At 45.9% G+C, this 20,416-nt stretch overlaps 1 protein-coding gene across 6 annotated transcripts in view; it reads right to left on the bottom strand.

Moving 5' to 3' along the window:
• FGF12 (fibroblast growth factor 12) overlaps positions 1-20,416 on the bottom strand; it is a 250,365-nt gene that overhangs the window by 77,407 nt on the left and 152,542 nt on the right. For 4 of the 6 annotated variants that reach the window (XM_050902286.1, XM_050902289.1, XM_050902285.1 and 1 more), the window contains one exon: positions 5,858-5,968. In XM_050902286.1, the coding sequence (XP_050758243.1) occupies positions 5,858-5,968 (111 nt within the window). The other 2 variants (XM_050902287.1, XM_050902288.1) reach the window with 2 other exon arrangements.

Below are 20,416 nucleotides of genomic sequence, written 5' to 3'. Positions count from 1 at the left end.
CATGCTTTTAAGCACCACAGTAAAATATCAAAACATGTGCTGAAGTCTTACCAAAGCTAGTGCTTATATTTGTGATTTTGTGGGAGGATGTCAACAGATGTATATGGCAAATGAAGTCCAGCCTGGGTATCGGTCTGTGAACAACTAGAGTCAAGGATGGTGCTACTCTGATACTGTCCCCAGATGAGAAAAACACACCCCAGTGTAGCTACTCAGCACTGAAGAGCTGCGTTATAGTGCAGTTCTACCATTGAAAAGCTCACTAACTAATGCAAGCTTATAGTTCTATCACTTTCTCACTACCATGAAGGTCTAAAACCCTCTGCAATTAACAAGTCTATTTATAAGCAATTCCCCTTCCCTAATTTTTCCCCCCACTGAAAAATGGAGCATATTACTGCTAATAATGAAACAAAATGGGCATCATCATTCATTCCCTACAGCCAATTTGTCTTGCATGGAAAACTTGTGACAGACCATTCAAAGCATTCATTAGGCAGGGAGGTGATAATACCGAGAATTAGAGGGTGAGAAGTTCCACTTGGAAGCACCCACATGTCTCCAAATCTCTCTCTTTCTACCTACACATGCTAAGGGAGCACAGGAACAATCCTGTTGTGCTCTGTGTTACAGCAGCAAGACCCACTGCCAGTTTCCAAGCTCCCTGGAACCCTGCTGCAGACCATGGTAGCAACAACCACAACCATGGCTTTTAGGCATGGCAGAGCATCTCCCGCAACGTAGGGCAGGGGAGCAAGTGGGCAGGCAAGGAGGAGGACATACATCTGACATAGGTAACTGACAGCCAAAGAAGTTTTAGGAAGCAAATGTCTTCCTCTATTAAAAAAGTGGTTTGGGTCAATCAAGACTTTGTAAATTTCAGAGCTGTTTCTGCACTCAAATCTAGAAATATCTTTGAAGAAGTTGAAGCCTCTTGTTATCATGCTTCCAAATGAATATTTCATCTTGTTTTAGAACAGATTTAAAAGCTTATAAACTTTACTCTAAGAATGTAAAAATGTGGGGGGAAAACCCTCAACCAACCTCGAAAGCAAGATGCCTCAGTTTTTGTCAGGAAAAAAAATTCTGGTTAACGTGAAACAGCAGATTTAGAGATGGGGAAGACAACTAGCTGTGGTAGAGCAGGACTGGACACAGGGTGTCCCGATGTGAAAAAGAGAAAGTTTAACAAATGCTTTTAAAACTCTTTCTCTACTGCAAATGGTACATTTTCTATGCCATCTGCAACTGCATGGAATGGACATGCTCTTTTACTTCATGGGCAGAAGAGAAAAAAATTAGGACACTGAATATTTCTGTCTACTTTCCTTCATTACATCTTACCATTTTCAACCATCAGGAGATTTACACCTGACCCTGCTTATTGATGATACTACCTTTAGCACGCTCCAGTCCTAAACCCTTTGGCCATGAGTATGTTGTTCACTGTTACGTTATGGCAGTTTATCAGCTGCATAACATGTTTTTAAAATCTGAGCACATACTTAGCTATGGGTCTGGGCTAACTTATTTACGGAAATGGAAGAGTAAGGCAAGACATGCCATATATAAGATATGGTCCATATGCTCAGCTGATTTAAGCAGTAGTGAGAGGTGCTAAAATAATTTATACCAGGTGATTTGTTCTGGAGCAAGACACTTGTGCTGCACATGAATAAGGAAGAACTAATGGAGGATGCAATAGGCAACAGCAGCCTCGGTGCACCATGAGATGGGGAGGCTTAAGATCCTGAGAGGAGTGAGGAGGGCTGCTAAGATGATCAAGATGCTGTGGTGCAACATATATGAGAGAAGAAACTGAGGGAACTGGGTTTGCTTAGCTCAAAGAAAGGAAAGCCAGAGACTGACTCTTCTCAGAGGAACACAATGAAAGGACAAGAGGCACTAGACAAAAGTGCACTAGACAAAAAAGCCTCAGAAAGAAATTATGACTGGATATAAAGAAAATTCTCTACAATGAGGATAGTGCAGCACTGGAACCAGAGAGGTTATGAAGCTATGGAACAGCTCATTCCTGGAGACATTTGAAACAACTAGACAAGGCTCTGTGCAGCTTAAGATAACCCAGCTCCAAGCAGGATGTTGGACTGGAGACCTTCAGAGGTTTCCCTATTCTTAATCTTTCTGTGTTTCTGGCCGGAAAGCCCCAAACAACGTCCTAGATATGCTGGGCTGTTTCCACCTGGTCAGTACAGTTGACCTATCCTTTATGTACTGTCCATTTGCTGAGGCTTTTCAGATGTTCAGCAGGATTATGCTGGCAAACGAGCTCCAGTTGCTCTCATGAAGAAGGGGTGTTAACCCTGCTCAGCCCAGGAAAGAGCAATAATGATGCAAGCACTGACAGCAACAGTCAGCCCTGAAAGACCATTTGAGATCACTGGAGTTGGAAGGAAAAGATACTGCCCCAAATTCAGGCTCATATATAACATTACTAAGAACACAAACAAGGGCCCGGTACACCATGAAACTGCACTCCAATTAAAAGAAAATTTTTCATATATCTCAACGCAAGTAGGCAGAGAATCTGTCTTCTTGCTTACATTAAGATGGCATGCCTTTAACTGTATGGTATAAGGAACAGATGTCCCAGGCGCTGTTTTGCGGGAAGCTGGCTGGGTGCCCATTCAAATGCCATTAGAACTTGGCTTCTGGGGGTTTTTTTCTTTAAGTGAGAGGAGGTGGAAAATGAATGCCATCAGTCTCTCAAGAACACACATAAAATGGGCACCAGATAATTAATTTAAAAATTGCTTAAATATTAGCAGTTCTTCTTATATAAATAACTGGATTTTTATTAGAACTTTTAATTGCATCAGACATATCTGAGGGACATGTCGTGTCTCATTTTAAATGTTTATTTTGCCAGAGTAAACCAATCTAATGTATTCCATGAAAGTTAAGCTTCTTTTCATAATGCTAATTTGAATAATCAGTGTGTGGCTACAGAACACAGAGCGATGTATGGAACACTGTGTACTTAACTGTGCTAAGATGGCTTCTGCATGGAGACTGGATGGTCATCCAGGGTGGGAAAGATCCTGCTGTGGCCATCAAGATTGCCCTTCTCTGCCAGTGGATGCGAGTCAATCAAGTCCTCTCTAGGGATAGGGAAATATTATTTATCTAGTCTTTGATGAGTTTTGCCCTTGCACAGAAATACTGCACAGCCTTCTGACTGGCTGGTCAGGAATCTTCTGGAGAAGTATTTTAAAACAAAATATCAGTGAAGTAAATCCGTAAGCTGTTCACTTAAACTTCTGAGCTTTGACTTTTTTTCTGGTCAAAAATTGAGATGTTTGGAGGAATAGAAAAGGAACAATAGTCAGTATGCTTTATTTTGGCATTTCCAAAGTGAAAAATGTGATTTTGTTTTGAAGCTATAACTGGAAGCTTCATATAATATAAAATGTTGACTCACACTGAAGATTTATAAAGGAGAGCATGTGGTAAAACGTTAAAACTGAATAAAGCACATTCTCCATTTCATTTTTAGGAGCCAAATATTATGAGGTTGGATTTTTTCCTCTTTTGATATCCCAAGATCAGCGGATGGCAAATTCTTTGGCTTCAATCTTCTCTCAAAAACTTCACTAAACTTTCCAACATAGCCCATGACTTTGAGCAAGTGGCTTGGCACACTTCAGCTAGATACCTCCTGTCCCACCAAGCTGCCAAGGCAGGGCTGCCATCTCACCAGATAAATTTACACTCTAGAAGTGCCCTTCAGCCCATCTATTTCCAATTAAAAAGACTGGGTGGAAGTGGCTCACAAGCACTCAGCACCTTGCCAAACCAATCTCTTATGTTTCCAGTGGGATACATAAGTAAGAGCTGTTTGGGAGATTGTGGCCCAACCTCAGTCATGGGGACTCAGGAGGTTCCGCTGCACCCACCAAGGTGCAGCCAGCAGCAGCCTCCCTCATCTCCCCTGCCAGCCTGAAATACTGCAGAACTGCTCTTACATTTTATTTTCCTCTGCTGTTTACCTAAATTCATCCCTGCTTCCACTTAAGCCCATTACTTTGTTGTTCAGTCCTCACTGATAGATGAGGGTAATGAATCCCTGTCGTCTCTAGCAGCTCTTCCTATGTCGTTGACAGATAGGCCTCCAATGGGATTTTCTGCAGATTGAGAATACCCTATGTCTTCTTTCTTTGAGAAAGAGCAGCTAATATGACCCAACACTGGGTCATTACTCACCCACTAAAGTCCACTGAACTCATCCCATGTGTTGGTGTCTGCCTGAGAAAATCACAAGGCCAGACTCTCTTGCAGGAAGAGACCTGCTCAGTCTCTCACTGAGTGAAAGTGCACATGTGGAGTTCCACAGATTCTCCTGCTCCAACATAAAATAGAAGGTGTGCCATTGCAATTTGTGATATTTCATTTGTTCAACACCAGCATACGAAAAAAGGGGACTAAAACCTGACACTCATATCTGCTACAGGCCACGTTTCTGATGACTGCAGCCTGTTGGGTCATCTCACAAGGGCTTTGCCAGCCTCCTGCAATTTCAGTTGCCATCTTCCCAAAGCTCCTCTCATGCATGGACCCCAGCCCTGAGCTGGCTGCAGCAGAGCAGCCCCACCACACACAACGCTCCTGCCACAGCACTCTGCCAGCTTCTTGGGGATGGGGCAAACACCATAGATGTGGGGCTGCAGCCACCTTGCACCCTTGTCCAAGTGCATCTTCACAGGACAATGTCAATGCCCTGCTACGTGTGCTGCAGCACTGCAGACACCCCTCACCTGCAGCCCAGGCCCTGTCTTCCTGAAGGAAGGATTCCTTCGATCCAGCTAGGAGCTTCTTTGAGTTAGAAGATTTGTCTCCAAATTAAGTAGGTTCCTCCTTTCACAGTACATGAAGTTTGCTTCCATCAGTCTTACCACACAGACGAACTTCTGTTCATCTCTAGTAATGACTGGGAAGACACCTTCCATGCTGGACAGGCCAGATATGTCCCTTCAGCAGTGGCACCAGGAGCCTCAAAGCAACACAGGATGACACAAATCAAGACTTGAGTCCTAGTCTGTTGATGCAGTTTGTAGCACCAAGGATCTGAGCTTATTACTGCCCGCTCAGAAGCATCAATCTGACACCTATGAAATGAAGAGACACTGTAGAAAATATCCTGCACCTTTTTTAACCTTTTGAGGAGCTTTGGTATTGACAAAACTACTTCTTTTGCAAAAGGAAGATTGGCTACTGCTTTGCATTTGTTTAAACCAATATGGCTCCTGCACATGAGCATCATTTTTAAACCTGCGCAGCTCTGCTGCACTTTGTTGTCCTTTGTTGGACAGCATGAATCCAACCCCTTTGAATAGGGTTTTGGAAGATGACCTCCTTTGGAAAGGTCATTCAATACCCTCATTCTTTGCACTAGCCTCAAAGCACTAGACTTTAGTGAACAGCTGGTCTTCTCCAGCCTGGAAATTCCTGATGCTTGCTGAATTTTTCAGGATAAAATACTGAAAACAATTTTCTCCTCTTCTCCTTGGAGAGAGAATTCCCCATATCCTTTACCCACGTGGCATGTGTATAAATATAATCTCCTTTCTCTTCTGGCAGCAATTCAAATCATGGGTTTTATTCTCCACCCCACCCAGATGGCAGTTACAGAATCGGGGCAGGAGGGAAGAAGATCGGAGAGGAAACATACGAAGTTATACAGGCAAGATTTAAAGGGGAAGATAGATAGAAAAAATGTGCAGAAAACAGCTGGCTTCTTCCTAATTTGATCTTTTCAGAAATAAAGCTGCACAAGTGAGACCCACTAGGTGATGCATTTGATTGTAATTGGGTTGCAAAACAGGCTAATTTTTCTTACTGTAGTCACTGTTTTCGTCCTTGGTCCCATCAATTGTACCATCTGGGTGCATCTGCAGGAAGTATTCCTGCTGGCTGAATAACCTTGTCACAATTCCTTTCAGCTGGGGTTCTGCAAAAAAAATAATAATTATTATTAGATATACCAAGTAGCAAGAGACCCAATTTGCTTGGCCCCCATTAAGCCCTGAGTAAATGTAGAAGTGCTTGGCAGATAAGACAGCTTTCTGTGATTCCTTTCAAGCGTGGTTGTAAAATATTCATATATACATAGATGTACAGGCAAATAAAATTGAGATCAGATGAGCAGGTAAAATGCAATGCATAGTTGGTGCAGCAGAACGTAACAGATTTATGGAACATCACTTCACTGAAAGTTACCTACCAAGTGAAAGTCTTTAGACATCTTATGTATTCTGAATATGCCACTCGTTCAGAAGAATATCTGCTAGCAGTGTTGCAAAGCATTTGCTTATTGTTTCTTATTCTGCCTGTGAAGCCAACTACCTTACTTTCCGTATGGCTGATTCACTGTCGTGCAGTTCCAGTTTTATGCCAATGAAAATCTATTTAAATCACTGGTATTATAGTGGTGTAAAACCAAAGTAAGTGAGTGCTGAATCAGGCTGCATGAGTCCAACTGTGTGGGACTCGGGGAGCAAAATCCTGAAAGGAACAGATGCAAGACACCTCCAAAAATGACCTCTGAAGCATTTATGGGCACCTTAAAACGCCTCTGTTTTAAAGTCCCGCATGTTCCTCCCTCCCAAAACACGTGCCACATACTCTGGTAGATGAGAATCACTCTTTGCCTCTAGCAGGGTCCTTTCCCAGCCCCTGTACATCATGAGCCAGCCACGGACTGGCTAGGGGCTGCCGTATTGCCTCTGCAACATTTTATACCTGTGCTGAAGAGGAAAAGGAAAACAAAAAAAGCAGAAACAATTTGAACTTCCCATGACAGAGGTCTGCAGCATTACCACCTGTCTCCCTGCCATCCAACCAATCAAACACAAATTAAGTGGTAAAAAATAAATTCAATTTTAATCATGCAAGTCTTACAATTTGTCACAGGCATTGCTTCTGAAAAGCAAGCTAGCTGGCTACACGTGAACAGACACACTAGCTGGATGAGAGAGATCTTCCTTGTGTGACAGGAGTTTGTAGTTTTATGTGACCGCCCACCAAAAGTAAATAAATAAAACCTAGTTATTGCTGGCTCAATAGACAGGAAAAAATCCAGTGTAGCATACCAAAATCTCGTCAGCCTCCCATCTTCCATGCCTCTAGTGAGGCTGTTTAATAAGCCATAGTCATTATATAACTCCGGTCGTGTTGTGTGTTAAGTGTTTCCATTAGGACCCCCCGTCTCTAACAATTTTGCACCGCACTGTACAACTTCCATTTGAGGACGGCACTCAGCCTGCGCTTCTGCACAGGCAACCCCCCCTGCAGCAAGCGGGGACCTTGGCTGCAGGCAGGCTGCAGGCGCAAAGGATTTCAGCTTCAGCAACCTCTCCACCAGCCGGGGGAGAGTCAGGTACTATTTCATAGCTACAAAAGCCACTGAGTAAATCAGTATCAGCTGGTTTCTATGCCACCTTAAAAAAGTGATTTCATAGCAACAAGAGTGTTGTAGACTGCAGGCAGGCTTTCTCCCAGCAAGACAACTCTGGGACAGTAAATAAGTACAATTGTACTGGCCATCTACTAAGAGCTAATGTCGGCCAAGCCAACGTATGTCAAATTGAGACTTAGATTGAGCTAAGTGTTTTGCTTTCTTCTTACCAAAATGAATTACCTATTTTGTTGAATGCAGAAGCTCGATTTAACTTGCTTTTCTAACAAGCACATCAAAGCTAAAGGAAATGACAAGCTGTATTCTCATGCACATATGACTGCACCGCCCTCCTTGAGCCTGTCCCCTTCCTCCCTTTTATCTGATATCACAATAGTAAAGGCACTAATAGGCACTCTCTGATATGAGACACCTATATTTCAGTCTCTGAATGAGTCTTGGCCTCATTTTTACTCTCTGGTTAAATTTTAACTTTCAAGTACTTTGCACAAAATGGAAGAGCTCCCAGCATGAGAGATTCAGAACATGCTCCTGCAGCCTGAGGCTTTGTGTGCTGGGGAAGCGGGGAGATCTTGTCTTAAAGCCCCTCAAGGATAAGAGCGGTGGAGATATAAAACAACCCTGACCTTTTCCCCTTTCTTAGGAAGATGATTTAGCTACAGGATAGAAGGCCCTTTCCTCCTTCTTTGGGGTGCAAACTATACTTCAATCACACAAATCATTTTGGAACAACATGAAAACCTCTCCGACTTTTACTAAATAGCCTACTAAGTAAAATATAGAGCAAATCTGCTCATCATTAGGAGCTTCATGTCATTTTTAGCATTTATCAGAACAGCACCCAATATCCCCTGAGGTGCCCCTGCATCTTTACTATGGATGCAAACACCACTGCACCAGAAGGCTAAGTGTCACCACAGTAAAACACAGGGTAAAGCCTCTGGGTCCCTTTTTGTTACTGATCTGACATAGACACACAGTCAGGTCTGATTCAAACTTTAACAACTGGCCTCTTCATAATCCCAGGCTTTTCTGAGTCAATGCCTGCCTAGGGACAGGTTGGAGGAGAAATCTTATCTTACATGTGCTTTTTTTTCTGACTTGACCTAGTTTTGCTGAAGTTTGAGGCTCACGCCCAAACTCAAAGTAAAACTCAAAGGGAATGAAGTGGAGAGCTCTCAGCCATACACAAAACCACCTCCTCCTGGCCTTAACACAGTCTGACAGCAGCAGTGTTCCTGTCTCTCCTCGCTGTACAGATCCTCTTCTGCAGGAGCATCCCTGCTCCCCAGACTGATTTAGGATGCCCTGCAGCACCAGCAAACAAATGCCATTTCCAGACACCCAAGGGTCAGAAAGCACTTTGGAGACATACAGATCTCTCCTTCCCTGGTTTCTGCATTTCCTTGGGTCTCTTTCTACAGGAGAGAAGCACTGGTGAGCAGCTGCACCTTTGGGTACCTACCTGAACTAAATAAAAAAGCAGCGTAGAGACGTGCGCAGCCAGCACTGAGTTGTCTCCTCTAACACAGAGCACAGCCTAGGAGGGTTAGGGAGTTGCCTGGGCAATGGGTGATTTGTCTCACCTGGTACAGCAATCTCTACACCCAAACTGGGCTCCCTTTGCATCCCAAAAGTCAACAGGCAAGCCAGGCCAGGTCCATAGGGTCCTGAAACCACCTGCATCTTTCCACTGATTGCAAAGGGACCAGCTCGAACACAAACAGCTACACTGGTAACAACAGCTGACAGAGTAGCTGCTTCCCACCAGGGAACCTCCTGACTCATGTCTGGGCATAAAGTGGGATATTGGGATTTGTCATTAATACAGCAAGCAGTGTGGCTGGGAGGCCTACAGACAATCTTAGGTGAAAGCAGCTTTTAACAATGAACAAGAATTTACCCATCTTTCTCCCCAAAGCTCACTACAGAGTTATTACCTGAAGAGGGAACTGTGTAATCACAGGACAGGATTTTTCCTGCTAGCCCAGAGGCAAAACTCTGCACATGACTTAAGAGACTCCCTACTTTTGTTGTATCATATATTTTAACATCACTTCTTTCCATCTACAGAGCAATTTTATCACAGTCTTCCAGCATTGCTATCCCTTATGCTGCAGCAATCATGCTGAAAACCTCAGCTTGTAGAAAAATCTCAAAACCAGTAGGTTTCCTTGTCAATTAAGGATGGTGGGACACCGTGGTAAGTCAGAACAGAAGGTAGAAAGACAATGAAATAGACTGAGAACTTTTCACAGTTTTGCAGTAAAAAAAGAAAGAGAACAACCCTTTGCAGCAGGCAATATTCCCAGTGCTTACTGGAGCACGGGGGGGGGGGGGGGGGGGGGCGGGGAGCAGGAATTAAAATAATACTCCACAACCTTGATACTTTTATTTGTCTAAAGTTCCCTCAATGATACTGCTCCAGGCTATAATCAATAAGAGAAAGAAGCAAACCATAAAAAAAGAAAAAAATGCAGCACAGATAAGCACAAACCCTGCCATGAGCATTTTCTTTCTGTAATTCACAGAATTTACCAGGAATCAAACTCAAACCTACTCTCTAACCTCATCCTTGTGTAGCAAGGGGGACTCAGATCCTCTTGGTTTAAAGTAGCAATACCACAAAAAGCACTTGGGATAAACCTATTCCTCCCACTCAGGCTCCTCCGTACACTTCTATTTTGCTGTAGGAGCAGCAGAAATGGAACTGATGTGGACAAGACTTCAGCACCAACTTAGCGTCTCCCTAAACACAAAGTCAAGTACTTCAGAATGGATTTAAGAAAGAAGTTATGACTGCCTTGATCCCAAAGTACCAACTAAACACAAGAGATTTCCATGCAGTGTGTATTCCCAGTGCAGACCCCATGCTATTAGGATTCCCATGCAATATGCAAAGGGATATTTTCACTCTTATTTTCTAAACAGTACTGTTATACTTTAGGATGCTTACTTTAAAGATCCTGTTCTGGTTGCTTATACACAGCTGCTCGGGGCTGGAAGGTGGTGGAGAAAGCTCAGTGGACCCTCACCTTATGCAGATGCAGTGAGCTCAAATCCTTCAAATATGGTGCTCCCAGAAGATGCAGGAGAAGATCATGCCCAGGAAGCATCCCTAATGGGCACAGTCACAGTGCAGAACAGACCAGTAAGAATAATAGGGAGCAAGAGCTAAGCCATGGCTCTGTTCCCAGTCTGCAGCATCTGCCAGGCTGGGGGTTTTCCCTAGGGTGAAGACACCATTCTCAGCTGATCACCCTTCTTAGAACAGTCATCCAGTGACCAACTCACTACACATCCCCTGAATGGCATCCTGCTTGCTCCCCTTTCCACAGGCCAAACTCACCAGTTCTGCCTGCCCTGCTTTTAACTTTCTGAGCCCTTTGACACAGCTGAGGCTAACTAAATCATGATCTGATTGCTAATCTCCTTGTCTCTACTTAAATGGTAACGTGATGCTGCCATTATTCATTTCAGCTGTCCTGCTGCTGAGCCTTAAAGTCATCTCAGTTCACCATCAGCTGCTGTGCTTCCTGCCTTATTGTACAGCTACACAGTGATTTTCACTCTCCTAGGGCTTGCCAAGGACATGATAGTGGCAGGGTGCTCACACATACTTTGTTTGATCTCCAGGGACACACTCACAGAAGGCCAGGAGATCATGTCCAAATCAGCTACTCTGCAGAGTCACAGCCCTCACCCTCAAACCACAGGCATTGCTGAAGGTATTTGCTGTGTGCTATGGGCATAGGAGCAAGAGTGTCCTCTGGCAGGGACACTGGCAGAAATGCTTATCAGAAATATCACTGGCTCTTTAATGACCTTTTCTTTTAGTTCTACTATTTAAGGTGAATACTGAACTCACCCCATTAATTGGAAAATGGAGAACACACAAGCAGAATAACTCCCCTTAAGACAGAGAGGAGCTGTAAGGTTATGCACCAACACTGCATTTAGCAAAGCCCCACTGAGGGCACTAACTCTTGCTTATTTCCATTAGCAGAGCAGGAGCACAAACACGATGCGGCCACATGCAGCAGCATAAACCCCTGGGTGAGGGGGGTATCACTCCATCAAGCACTGCAGGGTAGCTCAATTTGATCCAAACCCTGAGCTCGGGTGGACCAAGGAATAGGGCACAACACTGACTTCCAGCTGAGACTCCGTCGTGGAAGGCAGTCTGCCACGGCCTCGTTTCTTGCAATTCACAGAACACCTCTTATTATCGCAATACGATGACCTGAGGCTGCAGCAAGCCAGGCCCCACTTTGCCTTGGTCTCGGAAATCTAAAGGGACTCAGCAAGACCCTCCTCATAGAAGTCACCTTAATCTGAACTCTCCGAGTTAACAGCAGGGATCTCAGAGGGGCTGCTTTTCAATGATCTCTTGAAAAGAGGAAGGGCTTAGTGACCTTTCAGGGATTTGAGCCACTGGCTCCAAGGATTCTTGCAACTCATAGCGATGCTCTGGTTGGCAGGCAGGCCTCCGCTTGAGGTTGCTGGTGCAGAACTGCTTTTAAATCCACTCCAGAAGTTACTGTGCTGGGTGCCAGTGGTACCCTGTGTTGGTTACAGCATAAACTCTGAAGCTCTTGGGGTTACTCTTCTCCGCACAACGAGCTGTCAAACGACAGGGAACCCTGCTAGCTCAGAGGGCAAGCAGCCATTTTATATTCAGCAACCTGCAACAAGGTAGAAGTAAGGTACCTACTGCGTGATTTCAACAGGAGAGTTGCCCATTTGTTCGCTCTCTTTTTCTGCAGCAGGACACGCTCTGACTCAATGCCTCTGCCTGGTCTTAGCACAGCAAGGCTGTCAGAGATAGCCAGCGGCAGGCTCCCGAAACAGTCCCTCTGGTACCTGCTAGGGACTTCGACCTGGCAAAGGGAGAAAGCACCTCCAGCCCTGATCTGAACCATGGCTGGGCTGACTCTCTTCTGTGCCTGTGCAACAGTTTTGCTGAGGATGTGACTGCAAACACGGGAACTGTAATACATCTCAGGAGCGTATTTCACCTAAATGTTCTTTAAACATTTGTTTATTGCAATTAAACATTTTAGCCTAGAATTTACACATTCCATTATTCTTATTTTCCCCCATTCAGGCTGCAGCTGTCATAATGGGAGGTTGATTTATGACTCACCCAACCAGCACTCAAATCCTTAACACACCAAAACCAGCATTCAAGTCAGAGCGTAAACTGCTCCTAATTTACTTAGATTAACTCCACATTTAAAGTGGCACTGCAGAAACTGCAGTTCCCCTCTCCTGAAAAGGATGGGTTCCAGAATACTCGATGAGCCAAATACTGCAAACCCAGGCAGACAGAGAAGGGCACTGAAATCCCTCCTTCGGAAGTACAGTATTAATGAAGGCTTGTATTAAGTCGGCACGAAAATGCATCAGTGAGCTCCATGCAGATTACTATGGTGACAGGCATCAGCACAGAACTCAGGGAGAAAGAGAAGATGAAAAGCTGAGGGAGAAAAATGTTGGGTTTTTTCCCCAGCCAGGAGCCGCGAAGTTCTCCAGGGTGTTTGGACTTAAGATGAAGTAAGCGGCTATCTCCAATTAAATGCATCACTGTTGGCATAAGTTTAATAGCTCAACTCACTACAATGATTCACTGAATCCACCCAAACTGGGAAGCTCAGGAATAACAGCACTTGCAGCTGCGCCAGGAGCTGCTGCCCTTGAAGACCAGGGGTGCCTTTTCCCCAGCCGAATGCCTTGCCCAACTCTTCCAAGCTGTGACCACAGAAGAGCGTGAGCCTTTAGCAGATGCGGCGCATGGGTGTCTGTGACAGCACCTGCAGTGAGTCATGCACGAAGCAGGTCGAAGCCTCCTGAGCCACACGCAGGGATCCTGGAGGACACTCCAACTGTGTCACTCGGGTGCGGAGGTAGGAAATCCTGCTGCAAAGTGCTGAGCATTTTCAGCTGCCACGGGAGTCACTGAGTGCAGAAAAGCACACAGGCGGAGGCAGGAAGGACGTTTCCCAGCCCCACAAAATATTTTCCACGGCTTCTGTGACTAACCTCAGCAAAATTGTTTGGAGCAGAAGGACACGCTCTGCTCGAGGAAGGCTACAAGCGGGTGGCCTGGATGGACTGGGCAATGCAGCCTGTAGCATCCCGAGTAACAGGCAGGGAGAGGGCAAAAACTGCAGAGCCAAGGGAGGTGAGCAGCATCAGTGGGCATTTGCACTTGGATGCCTCCTCAGGCTGCCTGCACAGAGGTCACCTCACAGTGGGCAACGGCAGCTGCCCAAGCATTAGGAGGGGCTCTGTAGCAAAGCCGGGCATCTGGCCCAACCTTGCAAAGCTGCCACAAACCCCTTCAGTTTAGATACAGCCATTCAGCTTAACACACAGGCACATCACCCAGCCTGTGAGTAGGATGGAGAGATGTAAACAGACTGACTGACTGATGCTAAGATTTATTCCTGAGGTCTGTGACTCTGGGGGCACCAAACAGCTGATCGCAGCTCCTTTCCCGATGATGCAGAATGAAGGCCATGCCCAGCTCCAGTTCAATGTGATTACAGGGTTAGTATCACCCTCCAATTACAGGGAATTTATTTTGAGAAGAAAATGACTCTGGGACAATAGGGCTGCATGGCACACTCGTGTATTTACTTATCTCAAGGGCAAATCTCCACCCAGGGCTAATAACTACAGAGAGACAACTGGTGTTTCCAGGATGCATTACATGAAATAACAGGCTGTGCTGACAGGGATGGTCTCTGCGTTTGAAGGACAAGCTTCCAAAAATTACATTTCCCTAACTCAGAGGGATGATGGGCTCAAGCCGATGACAGCACCCATCAAAGCAATCGCCTCCTGTCACCGTCAGTGAGTCACTAGAGCAGAACGGCACCTTGTAGACAAAAAGAGCATCCAGAAAAGTGATTTCCTTTCCTGTGGTGATGCCTGCAACGAGGAACAGTAATTAGCCATCCAGCACTGAGCACAGCTGCCTGCCTGCACCCCTCTACCAAGGAGCAGACGTGCAAAGCTCTGCACTACGCCTGCTTTGCTCTTACAAAGATGAGTCCCTCCAGGCAAGTCTTGTTTCTCATTTGTAGAGTAGGTGGAAAGGATGTGGTTGCATGGCACTGGCATTTATGCAGGCCCTCCCATATCCAAGGAATCAGCTGTACACAGATGTTAATACAAGCCCGAGGTAAGGGGCAAAGAAAGGAGTCATATAAAGCATTGAAAATGGGGGGGTGCAACATGGGACCACTGCTACATGACTCTCCCAGATCACCTTTTCCTAGGAGCCTATGGATGTTAGGACTTAGAGAAGTCACCCTGCAGCTCACTCGCTCTCTAAGCTCCAGATCCCATGTGACAGCCACTTAAGGTCCAAGGCTCAAGGATAAAGAGGTCCAAAGTCTTGGATGAGTCTTCCTAGAAGGCAAATACCAAACTAATGTACGTGACACATGAGCTACCCGCTCTGCACACAAACTAAGGACAAGACAGCCATCTCCAGCACTGCAGGGCCAAAAGAGGTCCCCAAAGACCACCGCAGGTGAAAACAATGAGATGGCAAGTGGAAGAGGACTGATGGCCTAACTGCCACCAGTTATTTTGGTACAGAATTGCTGACTATCTCTGGGTGAAATTGTCTAGCTGAATATTTTGCGAAAAAATTCAGAGTACGAGCAGCTGAAGCTATACACAACCTCCATCTCATTAACAGGGAAAAAAAAGAGATCTGAAAAGAGTACAAGTTTTGATTTTTTCTTTTGAGACAATGTTTTGTTTGGAAACTTAATGAAAAAAAAAAGATGTTAAAAGAGTTGGAGATGAAAGCCAAAGTTTCATTTTAAATAGAATGAAATATTGCATTGGATCTGAATCCCCTCCTCCCCAGAAACTTCTTTTATTTGACCAGAGAACTAAAAAAATCAATTCTTCATACAGCTACACTCCTGGGTTTGTCTTTGCCTCCCCCAGGACACGGTTTGTGTTGCTCTGTTGATCCAGTGTGTTTTACCAGCAGTCAAAATTTCAAAACGTTTCCCTTTAAAGAGCAATCTTCTACACCTGTATTGACTTGAGCTTCGATGAGGAGAAAACCAAAGCCTGACAAGAACGGAAAGCATAAAGGAGAGATGTAGGGCTGTTCCAGAATTTATGCAGGGTGAGCTTTTTCAGGTAAGGGAATTAAAAAAATGAGAAGTTTAATGGAAAAGAAGTTGTAGCTACAGCTCCTAAGCTGTCATTTTCCAGCACAGTCAATGCCTTGGCTACTGAAGGTTAAAGCATGCTCATAAGTATGGATAGCAGAGCACACAAGATATATTATTTATTTTGAGGAACACCCTGCAATTATTCCTGACATATTGTGTAATTAGCCAAAATTACAGCATACTCACCCAGAGCGAAACAGAGGATAGCATAAATATTATGTGCGAGCCCACAATCACAGAGCGCATTTCATTTGGGTGCAAACATGACTCCATAAACCAGCTGAGCATGTGCCCCTTCACGGGGGCTTCTCCCTGGCCCCCACGGGCTGTGCCAGCTCCCGAGCGGGCACCCGCAAAGGGGAAACATTGGAAGTAAAATCCAGACCTTCCCCATGCTGGCAATGAGAGCTCAAGTGCTGCATGAAGATTTAGCAAATGTACCCCCTCGCTGCAGAGCTTTTCCGTTGAGGGATGATTGAGCCCAAAGCTCAAACCAGCAAAGAAGGGGCCATAGCTATGCTATCCCCAAGGGAGGTGGGAAGGCAGGCTCGGAGGATGCTGCCTGGAGATGCTGCTTGCTGGGCTTTGCTGCCTGGAGCTGGCAGGAAGGAGAAACAGAAAAATAGCTCTGCCCTCTCCCCATGCTTGCAGCACCTCTCACCCTACAAAAGGGGACGGAGGGGGAGAGAGTTTCCCACAGGCCCACGTATCACCCAGACGCCCTAAGGAGTTGCTTGATGCGTGAGAAATCCTGGGCAATCTTGTGGCACCGCTTTGCCGCCTGTACAGTTAGAAAGGCTGTGTTTTGTTTTCTTGACTCCAATGTGCATCATAAAACTTCTTCGCTGTCAATTAAGCAGATTTCTTCCTGGTTTCCTACAAAGATTTAGTTTGGATATTAGGAAATTCTTTCTACCTAGAATTTGCTCCATGAGAGGATGTAAAAAACAGGTTAAAAAACATCTGTCTGGGGAATGTACGTCTGGTGTCAGTGCAGGGCTGCGGTTGGACTAGTCAACCTTGGGAGTTCCTTCAGCCTTGCTGCTAGGTGACCATGACTAGGTGACATTAGCACACTTCTGCACCCCGAGTTTTTGAAGGGCTCCACAACAGAGTCCCAGCTCCCCTCACCTTGAAGTGCCCCACGCAAGGCCCCAGATCACTAATAGTCCTCACACGAGCAGAGCAGACGCCATCCCTGCTGTTCACGCCTGCCACGGCGCTGTGATTTGTGCTATTCTCAGACACTAAATCTCTCTGCTTCCCCCATCAATCCAACAGGCCTGAAATACTGCAGAAATGCCGAGAAGTCCCTCACACAAACAAAACACACTACGGAAACGACTACATCAATCTCCCACCCCGCTCCGCATGCCTAGAAAAGTAAATTCATTAAAATAGAAAATGGATGGAACATGCTATCAACAAGCACTGAGCAGAAATTAATCACTTAAGATGCTGTCGGTCTTGAGGAGGGTACCTGGTCCTACCAACACCAGCTCACAGAAGAGCCCTGGGTAATCCCTGGATGGCAACTCAGGGTAAAATTTGGGTCTCGGTGTCACTCTGCAAGCATTCAATAACACCAGGCAATAATGTCCCCTTCTGCTACGCTATTCCTCATGCACTCCCACAGCATTTTCCAAAGGGGCAAGAGGTTCAAGACTTCTTTATTTAACAGGTAATGAGCCTGTGATGTGGAAAAATTAAAGCTTGAATCAGTCAGGTTGTATTATAAGAATTTTTTTGCTCACTGCACTAATGCAGCTTAAGCATTCCTGTAGCAGTTTGCAAGCATTTTTTGACCCAAAATTATGATGTTACTAAATTTCAACAGATCTTTACACAACACTCAAATGCATAAAGAAAACGTGCTGCTTGTGCCACCCTGGTTTGAAACAACATTACACTTCAAAGAGCAAGATCATGCTAAAAATGGCCAAAAGCCACCATGTGACTGAAAGTTCTTTCTTCTTTCCTTTTGCTTTGTGAAAATACACCTTTTTTTACCTGCAGAATGATCTTGATTTTCCATCTGAGCCAGAGGTTTCCTTCAACATAATGAAAACAGTCGCGGTGTGAGAAAGCCATCATCTGCCTCATTCTATCTAAAGCTCTGTTTTAAATAAGGATGGTGTTTCATGGTTCATATCTCACTACAAACACCTCATTCCCGATGTTGGGCAGCCCCGAGGACTCCAGCGAGACAGGCAGGTTCACCAGTCACCCTGTTGCCGTCTTGGGAGAGAGCTGTAAACAGCGAGCTCCCTCCCTGGGGATGTGCGTGCTCAGGGTGACACAGTGCAGATGGAGCAAAAACAGAAAATCTGCCTCTCCGACAGGTCTCCGAACACAGCTCCTGCTCCTCCAGATGCCCAGGAGCCACTCGCTGCCGGAGGGCTCAGGGCGAAGGAGATCTCAGACTTCACCTGGTGGTTTCTAATCATTCAGGAGCCACTTACCAGGCTCTAGCTCTAAAACCTAAAATTTATTTAATGGAAAGTAGAGCTGTGTTTTTGAAGAAACAGAAAGAAAAATAGTAGAAGTGTTTAAGGAAGTACAGAAGGTAGGAGTGGCACAGAAGGAAATGAAATAAAAGCCAGAAGAAATGTTTATAAATTTTTAAATAATGATGCTGTGTGTTAGCCAGCAGGCAGACCCCATACTGAAGAGCATAAAACCAAACTATAAAAAGCCAGCAGAGAACTGGTGGTTATTCTGCACACTCTGCCAGCCCGTTTAGCCACCATCACAGAAAACCCCCACAAAAGCATGATGTCGGTCACCAGAGGATGCCCGCACGAATGGCTGCAGATCGATAATGGAGACGGAGGGTGCAGGCAGCCAGCAATTTAGACCCGGATCTGGTTACAGGAGCTGTGCCAGGGAAAGGACCGGCTTGGGATCGGGTGGATGGTCCAAGCCCCTTGCCTGCCAATGTGTGATCCCTGCATCTCCTGCAGCCCAGCAGCTCCCAAGTCCCGGGGAGCATCCTTCAGCAACCTCTGTGTGCTTCCCAACCCCGAGCCAGTCCCTGGAAGCCAAACCCACTGTGTCTTTCTGTTAATTTCTACTGCTTTTCAATTTTCTGGAAGATGTGGACTGGCTTTTTGCAGCCTGGCTTCACTTGCAGCAGTCCCATACTGCTCGACCTTTTGCAAACAGTTTTGCTTTGGGGAATGAAGGAAATGTATTTATTTAGCAGTTTGGGCAATATGGGTGGCAACTGCTAAGCAAAGAAACTATCTGTGCAGCCAGCAAGGGGAGGGGACTGCAAACTGTGCTGTTGTAGATAAATATCAATTAAGTGAGCATGTTCTATTAACCCTTCAATTCCATACAAAATGCTTAAATATTTCAAGAAAAGAACATTTCGGAGTTTTTTTTATTTTTATCATGACCGCAATCAGCTTTCAGCTGGGAAAGAGGAACAAGCAACAGAATTATATTGCTTCTCTGTGGATATTTTGCCAGTTCACAGCATCTAGCCATCCACTGGATGTAACACATCCCCTTAAGAGAGCAGAGTTAAGAGGGAGAGTGAAACCAGAGTGCCGCAGGGAGAGAGCTCTGCACAGTACACTCCATGGATGCTGCTGTAGGATCGGGGGGAAGGTCTGTGTTCTCCATCACTGTAGCAGCTGTATCTAGCTCTGGATCTTCATCCTCAAATCAGCCCCCGCCATTAGAGGCAACCAGCCATTTCACATCTCCCCCTTTCTGACATCCATCAATGGAGTCAAGCACTCCAAACATGAACTATCACACTGAAAAGGCCCCAGAAAGAAAGACAGGGAGTGCGGGCAGGCAGCAGCATAACCACTCCCCTCCTTTCACCATGGCTGCCCACCTTCTGGCCAGAGAAGCGCCACAGGTCCCCAGCTGAGCATTTCTCTTTGGGAACACAACGGTGCCAAGGACCACCCAAAATAGAGTTCATCCTTGTGCTCAGTAATGCTGAAGGAGAAGGGGGCACTGATGCAAGGCAGACTCTGAAGAAGGTGTCCCTTGGACAAAATCCCCCCCTCCTCCCACATACGTCAGGTACAACAGATGCACATGCTGCCGAGAAGAGAGAGGAGCTGCTATTGCTACCTCCCCCTGCCCTGACCCAAGCCAGGGTCTGCACAAGAGCTCAATACTCCTCCAAACTTAGCGCTCCAATACTGCTCCAAACTTAGAGCTCTGCCAGGAGCAGCACAACCCTGTACGGCATCTCCTTAGCAGGACCCCAGGCACAGTGGAGCATTCATCTCCCCGTGGTACTGGGGGACATGGACAAACCCAAAGCCACAGAGCAGATGCAGGAAGAGAGCTGCAAAGCCCCATTCAGTGATGACGCTGTTTCCAGCATTAACCCTCATCTCGCAGCCCAGCCCCTCCATGGGGAAAGGGCAGAGAGCAGAAATGCCCGAGGCCGCTGCACGGAGCCAGCCTTCCCCATCACGCCAGGAACCAGCCAGCAGCTCATCCCTGAGGACACGAAGGGCTCAGGCCACCACCCTGCCTCCGAGCCTGTGGCTTTGTCCCTCTGTCACCTTTAGCCAGGACATCCTGGAATGAGCACAGGACAGCAGAGGTGTCTGACAGGTGTCAGGGTGCATCCAGCTGAATTTTCTCAGCAGCCACGTAAGCTCCATCAGGGTTTCAGCGAGCCCCAATTCAGCGCTTGGAACAAGCACACAGTTATTTGTCTATTCTGCAGCGTGGGGGCTGGAAAAGCCAGAGTGGTCTGCCTGAACAGTGAATACCACAGTCGTGTTCCACAGCTCTC

Source organism: Gymnogyps californianus, chromosome 10, assembly GCF_018139145.2.
Source record: "Gymnogyps californianus isolate 813 chromosome 10, ASM1813914v2, whole genome shotgun sequence".
Classification (NCBI taxonomy): Eukaryota; Metazoa; Chordata; class Aves; order Accipitriformes; family Cathartidae; genus Gymnogyps; species Gymnogyps californianus.
This window is presented reverse-complemented; position numbering and strand designations above follow the sequence as displayed.